At 39.2% G+C, this 14,923-nt stretch overlaps 1 protein-coding gene across 1 annotated transcript; it reads right to left on the bottom strand.

The window, feature by feature from the left end:
* Window positions 1-212: 212 nt before the first annotated feature.
* Window positions 213-9,396, bottom strand: ccndbp1 (cyclin D-type binding-protein 1). The gene is made up of 11 exons (XM_086150149.1): window positions 9,243-9,396; window positions 7,739-7,798; window positions 7,251-7,330; window positions 6,852-6,933; window positions 6,620-6,716; window positions 5,613-5,686; window positions 3,725-3,801; window positions 2,687-2,946; window positions 2,225-2,285; window positions 1,368-1,414; window positions 213-867 (listed from the first exon to the last, which is right to left on the bottom strand). Exons 1-11 carry the CDS (start codon window positions 9,328-9,330, stop codon window positions 759-761), a joined length of 1,035 nt encoding a protein of 344 aa, XP_086006275.1. The 5' UTR covers window positions 9,331-9,396; the 3' UTR covers window positions 213-758.
* Window positions 9,397-14,923: the final 5,527 nt, after the last annotated feature.

The raw sequence follows: 14,923 nt of genomic DNA, 5'->3' as shown, positions 1-14,923 counted from the left end.
TATTTCATGCAGGAAAGATTGAGAATTATAAATACACAGCTTAACCAGAATGCATTTTGTTTGCAGTGATACAACCAAAGCCATCACAATCCTGAGCCAGTTAAAAGTAAATAAAACGGAGTACCAGTTGCTTTTAACTATTTGATGTCCTGTGTGCAGGATAAGCAGCATGGACAAAACAATAAATGAATGAATGTATACACAGTATTTCAGTAGATAATTATTTTATTTTATTTCAAAGCAACAATGAAATCTGACATCAGCTCAGAGTTACATTTTAGCACAGCTGTAATGTATTTTGTATGTGTTTTTTCAATCATGTCCTCAAAAGAAATAGGCTGACTTAATTAAAAAGTAATACCTGATTCAGTTCACACACTGGCTGTGAGATAAAACACAACTTATACGCCACTAAATCCTCAGTGTGCGTCTAGAGTCAATCAACAGCCAGTCTGACGTGTTCCAGCAGTTGAAAGGAGTGCTTCCAGAAGCATTTTGTGGTTTGGTATGGCTTTAATGCAAATCATAGATGTTATGCAATTATAACTATTCTGAGACCTATGCCTTCAAGCTGGAATTCTTATTGTGATACATGAAAGTGCCTGTTGAAATGGCGGCACATGTTAGAAATCCATGAACTACAGACAAATTGCAAACCTAATACTGTATTATGCATGCCTACATGCACATGCGTGTACATGCATACGCATGTACACACATACCTCACTCAATGCACCTGAGGGAAAAGTTGACATGCGCTAGGACTCTTGCTGTATAAGATCTCTGGCTTTCTGCAAGTTGTGATTGACAGCTCCATCCAAGAACTGAACCCAAGTCAGCTCTGTCTCCCCACACACATGACTGGACCTGATAGAGCAGGAAAAGGTGTGGACAAGACACGAAAATGATCAGGTATCTGTTATAACTTTTATCAGCAGCTCTGATCAAGTTAGGAAATTTCAGTTGGGGATTGCAGTGCACCACCCACGAGTTTGTTAGACCTGCCCTGTGACTTTTGTTTGTGAAGACGTCTGACTTTCTTCCCACACTCAAAAAAAAAATAAAAATAAATCTTATGTGTTACCAAACTGCTTGGTGGGAGAAATTACTCAGTTTGGTGCTTTAAATGTTCCACATTCAAAGACTTGATAGAATTGGAATTATTTTTATTCCATTAATATAATGCAGAGGAATAATGCACATGCCAAGATGGAAGCTGGCTACTATTTGATGTTTCATTAAAAATGAAGTGATGACTAAATTTAAAGTACAAAGAAAATAACAATATAAATTATTATTAAATAATATCAATAAATAGCTTATTGTTCTTTAAGCTTTTGAAAGACCTGGTTCTGACAAATACTTACCTGATTATCTCTAGAACTTTCTTTAGCAACATGGCCAATTTTGAAATCTGCAAAGAAAAGTAAGATTGCACAAGTTCAAAGTGAGCTTTTATTTTTCTTTAGCCAATTTCAAAATGTGTTATTTCTAACAAAAAATGTAAAATGCCAATCTTTCGGACTAATAATGTACAGGCAATAACATCACCCTATTTGGGTGCAAAAAAAGACTTCTGGTGTTTATGTTAAATGCGGGTAATCATTTAAACAGGTTACCAAATATGAGATTGAGCAACCTATGAGTGGAAGGTTCTTCAGAAAAAGTGTCGTGAATATTTGCAGATGTAGTCACATTGCGACTTCAATGGAAATTCGGAGGTAAACTCATTCAAGATAACCAATCATGTCACAACTGTATCAACAGCTAAATTTCCTCTGAACTGAAACTGGAACCACATTTCCTGTCCCTAGCGTGAAAGGAAAACTGAAACATGGGCTTTTACAAGAGAATAGACTTACAAACAAATTCAGGCTCTATTCGATATACAGTGAAGACAAAAAAGGCACGCTAACATTCTTTGCAGTTAAGTGATTCATTCTATGGGTGTAAAATGTTGGTAACAATTTATTTGTTTCTTACAGTGGTTTATTCTATTAACTGATCCCCCTGAAAGACCCAGACCAGAGAACATACATTTTCAGTTTGTACCGGTAATCATAATATGCTACCTCCAGAGTTTTAAAAGGGTTTAAATAAAAAAACTAAAGAATCCAATTTCTGGAAAGTACATTTTTTTAGTGAAATGTGTGTCCAAACACCATTTCAAATTAAATATTGAGATGCTGCATAAACGACAGATTGCTGATTCTTAGTTCCTTACGTGGCTTTCCACTCCGCTGTAGTCCATGGGCGGATACAGACACAGAGCCAAGTCATCAACACTGAGGAGAAAAACAGATGGGTATTTATAGAAAAATCCGATTTATCCTGTGACAGCTTATGTTCATCCTAAACGGCACATAAAGAAAAATATGAAATTAATGTTTGACTCCTTGGACATGAAGAACATGTTTATACATTTGTCAAAATTTCTGAATATAAGTCCAGAACATTTAAAATCTATCAATTTCAAGACACAATACAGCTGAACTTAAAGAAAAAAAGATTTTTTGGACACTCCTGCTCAATTTTAGCCTATTTATTAATTTCTTGGTGAAGATAATGTTTAACAAAATATTGAGAAAAAACAAAACAATTCCAAACCTTTTTTCCTATAATTGTGGAGTGACTTTAAGTCTCCATCACAATCGAACCATTTCTAACCACGTGTTTGTGCACCTACCCAGGGCTTATGTCCTTGCTGATATCAGCCAGGTCGTCGAGCTGCGCGATGGCGTGCATGGTGCTGACGTCCCCGTTGGCTCTGACAGCGGAATGCAGCTTCCTCAGGCAAGCTGCCGATGCCTTCATCAGGCCCTGACAGGGGGCAATCACAAGGCGGTCCTTCTCTGACCAGTACGTGTCCTGGTTTCCCCGGGGAGGCTGCTCCCCCTCCTCATCATCCAGGATGTCGCTGAAGGGGTCGTGAACCTCAGACAATGCCTGAGAAAGAGGTGAAGAAAGTGAAATTTGAGACATGAACACAAACTTGAAAATCAGATAGTTTCCTGTTTATTTTACACCTTTTTTCTGTTTACATTACATTACATTGCATTTGGCAGACGCTTTTATCCAAAGCGACTTACAATAAGTCTACTTACAATAAGTTTACTTAATGTTTCTTCTTAGGAACTTGGGCTACAGTCATTACTATCTATCATTTACTTATTAGAATCATTTTTTTCAGATCTAATAGGGATGTACAGTATAAACTGATTTTGAAATACTAGGTAAATAAGGTAAATACTTCCTACCAGCTTCAAGGTAACTTTGAAAAGAGAGAAGCGTTTTGATTCGATATGAAGCGTAAAGACGAGTATCACTATATCAAGAAATCCACAGCATGGTATTAGATGGACTATATTTGATAGGTAACAATACATTTATCAGCTCTGGAACCTGCTACAGCTTGGTTCAGCTTGGTGTCTGCCTGAAGAAATTGGGATTTGTTGAGATTTCAAGTGTAGCAAGCCTGCATATTGGTGAGGTTTCTGTGATTCGGCCTTGATATATAGTTCAAAAAAATACCCAAGGATCTGAAGGTGAAAGGCAATGTTGATTTGCACATAGATGCCCGAGACGAAGGCCAGAGAGATCACAAAAACCTCAAACTCAGGTCAGGATCGGTGTGTGTGTGTGTGTGTGATGGGAGAGAGAGAGAGAGAGAGAGAGAGAGAGAGAGCGAGCGAGCGAGAGAGATAGAGGGAGGGTGAGGGAGAACCTGTTCCATCTCCTCAATGGCATCTTTGACCACTCCAATCTGATTGGAAAGAATCACCTGCACAGCTGCCTTATTATCTGTGGAACACACACGCATGCACGCACGCACGCACGCACGCACGCACGCACGCACGCACGCACGCACGCACGCACGCACACAGAATTTGAATGACAGCATTAATTAGATATAGTTTAAAAACAACATTATAACCTGTTAGCTCTTGCCAGAACTACAGGTCTCACTTCTGGTCGAGAGTACTAACTACACTGAAACTCAAGCAGGCGTTGGTGCATTGCAAAGGAAGTTAAACAGTATTAAGGAGTGGTTTTCTGCTGATACAACAAGATGTATTTTCTCAGTTTTCTTGCTCCTGGTACTGCTTTTACCATTATTCGTACAATACTGATAATGTCCTTTTCTGTTTTTTTACACGACTTTAGGTGTTAATGAGTTGCTGGCAGTACATTCAGTGTTCCTGAATCAGTGGGAGGACCGTTTTAGCTACAGACCAGAAATGATGGGATTTCATTTTTAACCAGCATCATAAACAAAATGGAAGGTTCAAAATGTTTCTTTAATTACTCTGACTGATGAATGTATCACCAAAGTGCTCCACAAAATGTTAGAACGGCTTACTGCGTTAAGAAAAACAAAAGAAAAAACAGAAAGCACCCTTATTATTCTATACTCCAACAACGCACTCAAAATAATGAGACTGAACTGAGACGTTGACCCTGTTCTGTTAAAGGTGATCTGAAAATGCTGTTTCAATGGAAGCATCATATTGCTGCATTTGGTGGAAAAGCCTGCTGAGGTGAATAATATCCCCTTTAAAAACTAATGAGGCATTGGACATTTCTGTCATTTCAATACAGAGAAACAATGTATTACTTCTGCTGATAAAGACTGGTGGAGAGACACTTATGTCTTATGAGGAGAAGGATTTGACTTATTGAGCTGGGATTTAACGTCTAACGAAATCATTTCTCACAACCTAAGAGGCTGCAGCTGGTATAGCGGGTGGAGTCAACAGAGAGGGTGTATTAACTTCTGCTCTGATGCTGGCAGATTCTTCTTTTCCTTTCAGCTTTTCCCTTCAGGGGTCACCACAACAAATCAACCTTTTCCATCTAACCCTATTCTCTGTATCCTCCTCTCTCACACCAACTAATTTGACATCCTCTCTCACTACATCCATAAATCTTCTCTTTGGTCTTCCTAGAGACATCCTGCCGGGCAGCTCCAATTCCAGGATCCTACTAATATATTCACTATCCCTCCTCTGTACATGGCCTGAACAATCTCAGTCTGGCTTCTCTGACCTTCTCTCCAAAACATCAACCATGGGTTGTTCCTCTGATGGACTCATTCCTGATGTTATCCATCCACATCACTCCCAAAGACAACTTCATCTCTGCGACCTCCAGCTTTGTCTCTTGTCTTTTTGTCATTGTCACTGTTTCTCGACGAGACAGCATCGCTGCTCTCATCACTGTCTTGTACACCTTTCCTTTCATTCTGGCTGATAGTCTTCTATCGCACAGTACCCCTGACACTTTTCTCCACCCATTCCAACCTACTAACCCGTCTCTTCACCTCTTTTCCACACACTCTGTTGCTCTGGACTGTTGATCCTAAGTACTTGAAATCCTCCAACTGCTTGATCTGACCATTCCACCCATGCTCCTCCCATTCACACACATATATTCTGTCCTGCTGCGACTAACCTTCATTCCTCTCCTTTCCAGAGCATGCTTCCAGCTCTTAAGATTTTCCTCAACCTGTTCTCTGCTCTCACTACTGATCTCAATATTATCTGCAAACAAGACTCCAGATCTAATAAAACTGAATATTCTGTCCTGTTGTGCCACGCGGAAGGTGGATGTACCTTTGGGTAACTGGACGAAACGGTCGCAGGCCAACCACACGCCTCCAGTTGACATTAGCTGCTCCTGGGTTAGACTGGGCAGGAGATAAAACGCTCATTAGTCATCGATTTACCACTACCATAGTAGCCACAGAAAGTCGGGGCCGAATTCAATTGTTTTTACAAAGGTGTTGCGCTTGGACAAAACTGTGAAGGACATTGATAACTATCACTGGACTAATGACAGTCTTATGTATTATTGGCTCTGGATAACATGGACAGATGAAAGCAGCTCAGGAGAAAAAGGGAACATTTATGAGGCAATTTTTCAGGTCCTTTCCAGTACACACTTTTGACATACAAACTATCCTTCACACACACACACACACACACACACACATACATATATATATATATATATATTTTTTTTTTTTTCCCCACTTTGACTATCTTTCTACAATATTTTGAGAAAAACGAGGTAGAATTTATGATTTTTTGCAGTGATTGCTTTCTATTTTACAACTTTTTGTCGCTAGTTACAAACTATTTTTTTTCCTCTGTTATTCAGATGTGTTGATCACTTTCCAGTTAATTTCATCAATTTATTTCTTAGAAAATCTAACAAATGTCTTTTCCCCGTTCAACAACATATTTCTAGGTATTTTCCTGTTAAATTTGGGACACTTGTTTGCCTGTAAGAAACTTCTGGTTAACTTTCACTTTTCAGGTTGTCACTTGTGCATTTTTAATTAATGTATTTTCAGGTCAATGTTTTTATTTTTTCTGGTAAATTTTTGCTTTTTGTCATGAACCTTCTCATTCAGACCAAAATTTTCAACTTTCAGCTTGCATTTTCTTATTTAAAATGAAAGTCCAAGTAATCTATACAAATGTTGTTCCCAGATAACAATGTCTTAAACACACATACACAAGAGAATACATTTTTTGGCAGAAATCTAGCACACGTAAACTGTGTGAAGGGGTATTATCATTATTGTTTGTCAATAACTCTTTGTGTGTATGTGTACCTCTGCAGTGGTGAGGACAGGATAACGTCCACCAATTGGGTGACCCCCTCTAGAACCTCCACGGTAGCATCTCTGACCTGCTGCCTCAGACTGACACCTGAGTGACGAACACACACACAAAAGTTTGGGGAAAAAAAACAAACAAAAAAAAACAACAACAAACAATTAACCCATGATTCAACTTCCCAGCTTCTCTAGCACATAGTTGGTACTGAATGAGGAGAAATTTTACCTTGACTTTTAGGCAGCCAGTAATACACAGTGGAGAGTGTAAGGACACTTTTCAAGATGGAGTCAGCCAACTTCTCTGCATCCTTACTCATGGAGAGAGGGAAAAAAGCAGGAAGAAATCAACATTCTAAGTCTTTAAAATTGAAGATCTACAACAGTCAAAATCAGAACACTGAAAGGGGAGATTCCCCCCGCCCTCAGAGTCTGTATATCAGGATGTTTTTCAGGGGCAAGTTAAACTTCAGCAAACTCTCTGCTATTTTTTTTAAGTTCTATGTCTTCATTTCTTTTGTTTTAGGTCTTCACACTACATTGCTATTGGGTTAATTAAGAAGCTCCTGGTGGCAAAATTTAAACTGAATGGATCAGCAAGCGGGGGAGTACTCTAATGAAATCTGACCTGCTGTTGCGGCAGCGGGGGTTTGGAGAATGCCAGGCTGAGCTTGGTGGCTTCCTGCGACACAGCATTTACCGCCTGGTCTGATAACAGAGGGAAACAGTGTAGTAATGTAGAGTGAATTATAACTATAGAAAGTCTCAGTGGAGACTTTCTATAGTTGTAATGTGCAGATATATCACAAAACAGGAAGGGGATTATGATTTTGGTCCTGTTTTTTTGGTTCTTCCTCAGGTTGCTGCAAGAAACTCAGCAACTGTTTTCTGCTAGATGGGAAAAGTGAACACCCAGGATATCTGAAGAAGAATCTGGGTTAACACTCTGAGGCTTCATCATGGCAGTTATTCTTTATGAGGTATATTGAAAAAATGAAAGACTCAATATATATCTTAATTGGTTTCATGAGGGATGTTGGAAGACATCCTGGGAAAAGAGATGGAAGAAATTAATTTGAATAATGGTTACTGGAAGCAGAGGAAGATAAATCATACTCAGAGTATCCCAGAAGTTGGAGATGTTGAAGGATCCATCAGACTCGTTGGCCTCTCCATCTGTGAGTAAGAAAAATAGGATATTTATTCACCAGTCTTCTATCTTACAGGTTAAATTTGTGGGTTAAAAAAATCCATCCATGAGCAGGGAAAAGCAAATGTGGATAGTTTATGACATACATGAAAACTAATTCTAATGTGGGGAAAAAAGGGACATAATTTCCAGACTATAAGCCGCTACTTTTTTCACACACTTTGAACACTGCAGCTTAAACAATGATGCAGCTAATTTTTTTGTGTTAACAAGCTTTGTGTAACCAAAAGATTTAGCCTCATCACATTGGACCAATGAAATTACTGTGAAATTCTGAGGCTGTTCAATTTCGAAACTGAAGAAGACAACTTCACTGGTTTTAGCATGCAGAGGGAAGATGAAGATGGAAATTATGGTATTTCCATGAAGTCTTAATGTGTTTTTACATTTTTTCCAGATTGAAATAATTAGTTGAACAGTCAGCAGAACATTTTCTATATTGAACTCAATGCCAAACCAGGAAACAAACAACATTTTTTCCTCAATAAAATAGTTTATAGTTTACAACAGGATGAGACAAATAATTTGAATAAAAAAAAACTAACTCCAATTAATTCACAAGATTAAAATGTACAAAATGTGACATATTTTTGACATGTTCTACAACACAGTCCACATATAAATTCGCCCTTCATTGGAAAATAAATCCAGTTATTGTGATAGTTATGTTTTAACTTTTTTTAGAAATACATTACTATCCAAGGATCACTGAAGATATTTAAATATACGATAAATACATCTCTTTGTCAGCCCCCAGTCAGGGCCCATTGGTGCATAACTGTAATCAGCTCACGAAGTATTTATTGTTTTTTAAAATGCCTGTTGGTTTCTTACCATAAATAACCGAACTAATGGAAGACTCGTAAACAAGATAAAGGATACCAAAACATGAGACAGCATAATGGTAATTTCCTATATTTTGCCTAATAGCCAATTGGTGTAACTGGGGCTTTTTTTAAATGTACATTAGTAAATTATACAGCTGGACTTCAGTATTAGAAAATTCGAGTTGAGTGAAAAATTAAGACACAGAATATACAATTATACATCAATTTTAACTTAAATCGAGTATTTTAAAGCTAAGTATTATATTTCAACTTGGTTCGAGAAAGTGGTAGTTTCCGCTGCTGCGGCCGTCTGTTGAAACTTAGGAATATTTCAATATAATAATAAAGACAAACTGCGTAACAAAATGACAGCTGAGTGTTCCCTGTCAAAAACAACACCATTAAGATTAACAATTAGACATTACAAACAGGCGAATCATTGCAGTTTGTGAAAACCGGCGATGTCAGTAAGTAAACGTAACAATTTGGGGCTAATGTTAGCTTGTGTTGCTAACTAGCATGTTTACAACGATAGTACTAGCTTAGTATTTGACCCGTAGCGATGAAAACATGCTGCACTGACCTCGGACTCTATCTTTGATGCACTGGATGGAGTTTAGCACATTTCTAAGCGGAACAGTCACATTTCCAGTATTACGATCGGTACTCATGACACCGTCAGGCCAGATGCATGCGTGTTGTGGAACGGAAGATGCAGGTTGACGTTTAAGGGGACAACGATAGCGGAGGCACACGCGGAAGATTAGAAGTAACACTTATTGGGGAGACGTATAGTCAGGAGGAACAAAAGAAAAGAAAAATCACATCAGTAAGTTGGCACTGAGCTAATACGTTATTTAAGAAGTGTGTGAACTGCGCAGTGGAACCGTGTGATTTCTGTGTGATGTCACACAGAGACATATATCATATACCATATAGTCATAGTCTTTATTTTATACAGCCTCTTCCCCTCTCACATCTGGCTGTGGTATGACAAAATAGCCTCTCCTTAGTTTGATCTATATATCCTTGTATTGAACGACCTCGCAGAAATGTGTCAGCACTGAGGGAGCCTTCAAGGTGGCTGTGTTGGGATGAACCGAACAGGCTGCAGCAATACTCACCTGGTGATGTTGTCTAAAGGGATTTTATCAGGATTTTTGGATCTTGGTGGTCAGGAAGGACCCGAGAAATTGGCACATCACAGAAAAAGGAAAGAACACTGGATTAACAAAGTCAGTGACTCTGAAAGTGGCCGCAGCCATTTGATAATGGACTTGAAGGATGTGATTGAAACCAAAGCTTGAAGATGGTAGTAATTAGAGCCAAACATGATGTCTAAAGCTACTTCCAGGCAGTGCGCATGCACACACACACACACACACACACACACACACACACACACACACGCACACACACACACACACCTTTTCTCATATGATAGTCAGACTTAATCGACTAGCCATTATAATTTCCCAGAAATAAATTTCAAATATCTAATTATAGAGATTATATGAGCACCATTTAGACAGCAAATATCATCATTCATGTATGACTGTTATCATTAGCGCTAACATCAGCCTTTATGAAATGTCGGATGTTACCTTCCATCAAATTCTACACATAATTAGCCTAAATGACAATGCACCACTGACCCTCTAAATTTACAGGTCCAACATAAACATCAGCAAACATAACACAAATGACCAGGAAATAAGATGATGACCATCCCTCAGTCACAAGACCAATGTTCTATTCTGGTTCTATTCTGACTGCTTAGAGCCTCCATGTTGTCCTTGTGCCTGGCTTCTCCAGGTTCTCCTTCTTGCTCCCAAAGTTCAAAAAAGAGTTTGCAGATTCACTGAAGACTCTACATTGTCTGTAGCTGTGAATAAGAGTGTGTGTGGCCCTGTGACTGCTCCAACTTAAGCCTTGCTTCCCACCCAATGTCATCTGTAATTGTCAACCCCCTCTCCCCCCATACTCACAACCCTGTGAGCAGGATAAGCAGTAGAGGCAAAAAAGAGTTAAATATGAGTACATAAAATATCATATTTAGGGGGGTATATCAAGATACTTTATATTAAATCACAATGTACTGAACTCCCTCCAAAATACATGTACGCTCTTCCCAGCAGTATTTATACATACAACCAAATTTTAAATCAGTCTCTTTGTGTCCCCTCCCTATTTTTTTTGGCACCCCAACCTTTTCTCTCATAGTTTCTCATGAGTGTGTCTGCATGAAGAACGTTGCAGCAGTGTGCTGTCCATAACTGTTTGCTTTCAAAACAATTAAATTAGGCCTAGAGTGTGCCAGCCTTTATTACACAATTGATGCTCGGTCCCCGCTGCTGGCTGTTTATATTTTTTAGAACAAGCAGAGTGAATTTGTATGCATTTATTTACTCATTTATTTATATGAATCAGATACCTTTCTTTTGGTATGTGGAAGTTTTTCTGTATGCTCTTTTTTGTCTTGTCTATGCCAAGGACAGATAGGACATCTTGAAGGACCGCAAAGCAACGACTGCCTAGTAAATCCATGGCAGCACTGTAACAGATGTAATGTTGTACAGTGGCAACAAAATTAATTTGTACATTTTCCTCATATGAAGCCAAACACTAAAGTCAGATGACCAGATGTCCTGCTACAGATGCCTATTAATGTCAGACAACAATGTTGACAAAACCAGTGTATTACTTGAACAAGGAAAAAGCAGCCTGAGAGAGTGTGGACAGTAGTTGAAAATTCTACAGATCACAGGCCTTATTGCAAAACTATCTGAATCAAATGTTTGAATAAAGACTAAAATAAGATTTGAATGGACAAATAATTTTACAGACTTTACTGCGAGCAGACTGCAGCAACATAACCACCACTAGAGGAGGCTGTGCTGTTCTTTTTGAAAAGTTATCACTGTATGATTGTAAACGAAGTTACTATTGAAATGGCCAGCGATGTCCCAAATGTTTCACCTTCACTTGTTTCACTTGTTGAAAACAAGGAGAGCACAATAACACCTTGAACCACCTTGTGTTTAATGATTCCTTGTCTGTTCCTTTTTGTGTTGATATATCTGCTGTATGTCTCTCCTGAGGTATAGGGAGTTGCTTGGGAGATGTAGTACCTCTGATGGGAGGAGATACATCTTGCTATTTAGAGTAGTAATTGGTACTCATTTAGCACTCAGCTCTAACCACTGGTTCCTTTTGACTGCATGCAACAGCAGCCATACCCCGGACAATGGCTTTGACCGATTGACTGGAAGAACCTGGTGAGGGTAGCCATTGGGTCTGGTACCCTTGCATAATTTTGATGTTTGCCTACCTATGTATGTGAAGACTGGATCCAGCAGACTCTTTGGAGAAAGGTCTCCTACCAGAGAGCCAGTGTGGCCTCTGGACAGGATACAGGGTACCAACATGGTGTTTCCTGCTCCTAGAGAAATGCTAGGAACAGAACACAGAGCTGTATTCCACCCATAGCAATCTGATTAAGGCTTTGTACACTTTGTAGAGAGGGCCTTTAGAGATTCATGGCACAGTACAGATGTTCATTGCCATTGGAAAATGATTCCACAATGGCATGTAGGCTACAGTTCAAGACAGTGGTACGGCAACTGATCTATTTCCTGTCTCTAAGAGAATGAGTCGAGATTATGTTTTTGTCCCAACCCTATTCAGTATCATGTTCTCTGTCATGCTGGCTGATGAAATCACAGGCTCACAGTTTAACCTCAGGAGACCCTTTGAGAAAAAAAAAGTGATGACAGAGACCATGAATGGCATCCTCTTTGCTTATACCTATGCCCATATGCTTCCTTGGTAGGGGACATCCACTAGCATGTCAACAAGTCCATAGAGGCCCATAACATCTTCAGACTCAATGAATATCACCACCAATGGGTGGAGACTGAATATGATGAACAAGTTCACTTACCTTGGCAGGACACTCAAAATATGTTGTTACTGACGATGAAATGAATGTTAGACTTGTTAAAATGAGTTTCTACTCTAAGCTTCACAAGACTGTTTGAGACAGAAGATGTTTCGCCTCAGTGACAAAGATCAAGGTGTTTTGGGCCCTTGTTCTCACAACACTGCTCTACTATATGGCTGTGAAACATGGATGGTCTACCAACATCATGCAAAGAAGCTGAACCTTTTCCAGGCCACCTGCCTCAGAAAACATCACGGCTCAAAGTGGCAGAACAAAATAGCAGACACTGAAGTTCTCACTGACTGGCCAACATCCATTCCCTCCTAATGCAATCACAGCTGCACTGGGCAGGAGATGTAGCTCATATGTTAGACCATCTGCTCCAAAAAAAAGAAGCCCCTCTATGGTGAATTTCAAGAAGTTAGGCACTCCCAGAGATGCCAGAATTAAACCTTTTTACAGACAATCTCAAAGTGTCACTGAAGGCCTTCAACCATGACATTGCCTCATAGGAGCAGACAGCCCACGACAGAGGAAAACGGCATTCAGCTGTCTACAGAGGCATCAAAACATGTGAGGCCAACAGGTTTGCAGCAGCTGATCATTGCAGACAGGCCTGGAAAAAAAATTGTACTTACAGATTACTATTGAATACCACCATTCCTTGTCTACACAGCCAGAGGATGTTTAGGGCACAGATTGGTTTGACCACTCATCTTTGCATCCACAGACTGCTGCCCCAAACCCAGAATGACTAGATGGCCTTCATCGTTCCGACAGACAAACATCAACAACATGTCCTTTCTGTCATTTCATCTGATGTGAGAAAATGGATGAAAATCAGCATTCCTGCCAACTCTGGCATTTTAATTTATATATTATCATCATTAATCAATAATCGTTATGTAACTTAGTTTCAGTGAGGGAACAACTATTAGCCATGTATTACAGGGTTCCTATTCAAGAGCCCTGCAAGGATCAGTTCTCATACCTCTGTTCCATCTTAACCTGCATCCATTACGCCCACAACAGTTACCGGTAATAAAAGTCTTAACTGTCCACTGTCTATGCACATTCCTCAAGGCAAAGTAAACTTTGGACCCCTTATTTAATCCGAGCATTTAGCAATATAGTTGTTGTGCAGCCACATGTCACTATATTGATCAGACCAGATCTTTTCAAAGTGTATATTTTGATGTTTCCAGACTTGTTTTGAAAATGTACTCATTTAAATCAGTATCTATTTTTGTATGTTATGGCAGACAAAACAACTCCTGAGTTCCAATTTCTGACAGAACTCATGGAAACTTAACTGATTTGACGTTGCCTTAACAATGTAAGATAAAACAACGTTTGAATGGACATATGCAAGGGGTCCTTGTGGGTCAAAATGTACTCCCAGTTTTTTTGCTAATTGGATACTTACTACCTGTGTGGTTGTGTGTATTGCTTAACATTGTTTTTAATTTCCCTTGTCGCATGATGTAGCCTGCCTCATCTGGCCTTGTTTATGTACAAGCTGCTCAAAGCAAATTGCCCCAAGAGTGGTTAATGAAGTTGTTCAATTAAACAGAACCGGATGGTAAGCTAGCTAATAACTAATTGCTTGTACAAAGCTTTGGCTGAAGACTGTTGGCCATGCACTGACTTTAAATCAAGAGTAATCATGAACCAGGGTTTTTTAGCTTGTGGGGGATGTGATTCACTCTTACCACAGCGGTGCCCTTTGCCATCATCTATGCCATGGTGTCTGTTAGTGAGGTCATCCTTTTCTTTGTCTTGCACTGTTTGACAATCCCTTTCATTAGATCATACCCTAAGAAAACAAATACAATATTACAATTTCTTGTCTTCTCAAGCTGCTGAAACCGCTATTTTCTTCAGTATCCATTTCAACCAGAATCAATAATTATAGCACAAATTATATTTAGACACAGACATGTGTCTGTATTGAGGTAGACATGTTAAAATACAGGGTTCATAATGTTCATACTCTCATTTATAATAGCAAAGGGGTTAAGAGGAACAGATATGAGCAAACTCTTTTGAAAACCACATGATAGTGATGTGCCAAAAACACTGATCAGTCCATTTTCTTATAGCTTTGGTGTTTCGTGGGTTCTTTTTGTCTCTCGTGTTATCGTCCTTTCATCTCTCTCACTTTCTCTTCTCATCAGCGTCCTCCTCCCGTCCCATCTTTACTCTTTCTGTCTCTTCCTCAATTAGTCTTTTCTGTCTGAGACACAAATACTTTTTTCCCCCAGAGGGGAGTGAGAAATGAAAAAAAAAAGAAAAAGACAATTGTTTTAAAGCTCCTTTTC

The sequence above is a fragment of the Fistularia commersonii genome, chromosome 7 (assembly GCF_037954325.1).
Source record: "Fistularia commersonii isolate RoL2024-O1a breed Wild chromosome 7, RoL_Fcom_v1.0, whole genome shotgun sequence".
In the NCBI taxonomy this organism is placed as follows: domain Eukaryota; kingdom Metazoa; phylum Chordata; class Actinopteri; order Syngnathiformes; family Fistulariidae; genus Fistularia; species Fistularia commersonii.
Note: the sequence above shows the minus strand (reverse complement) of the source record. Positions and strands in the feature narration are given on the sequence as shown.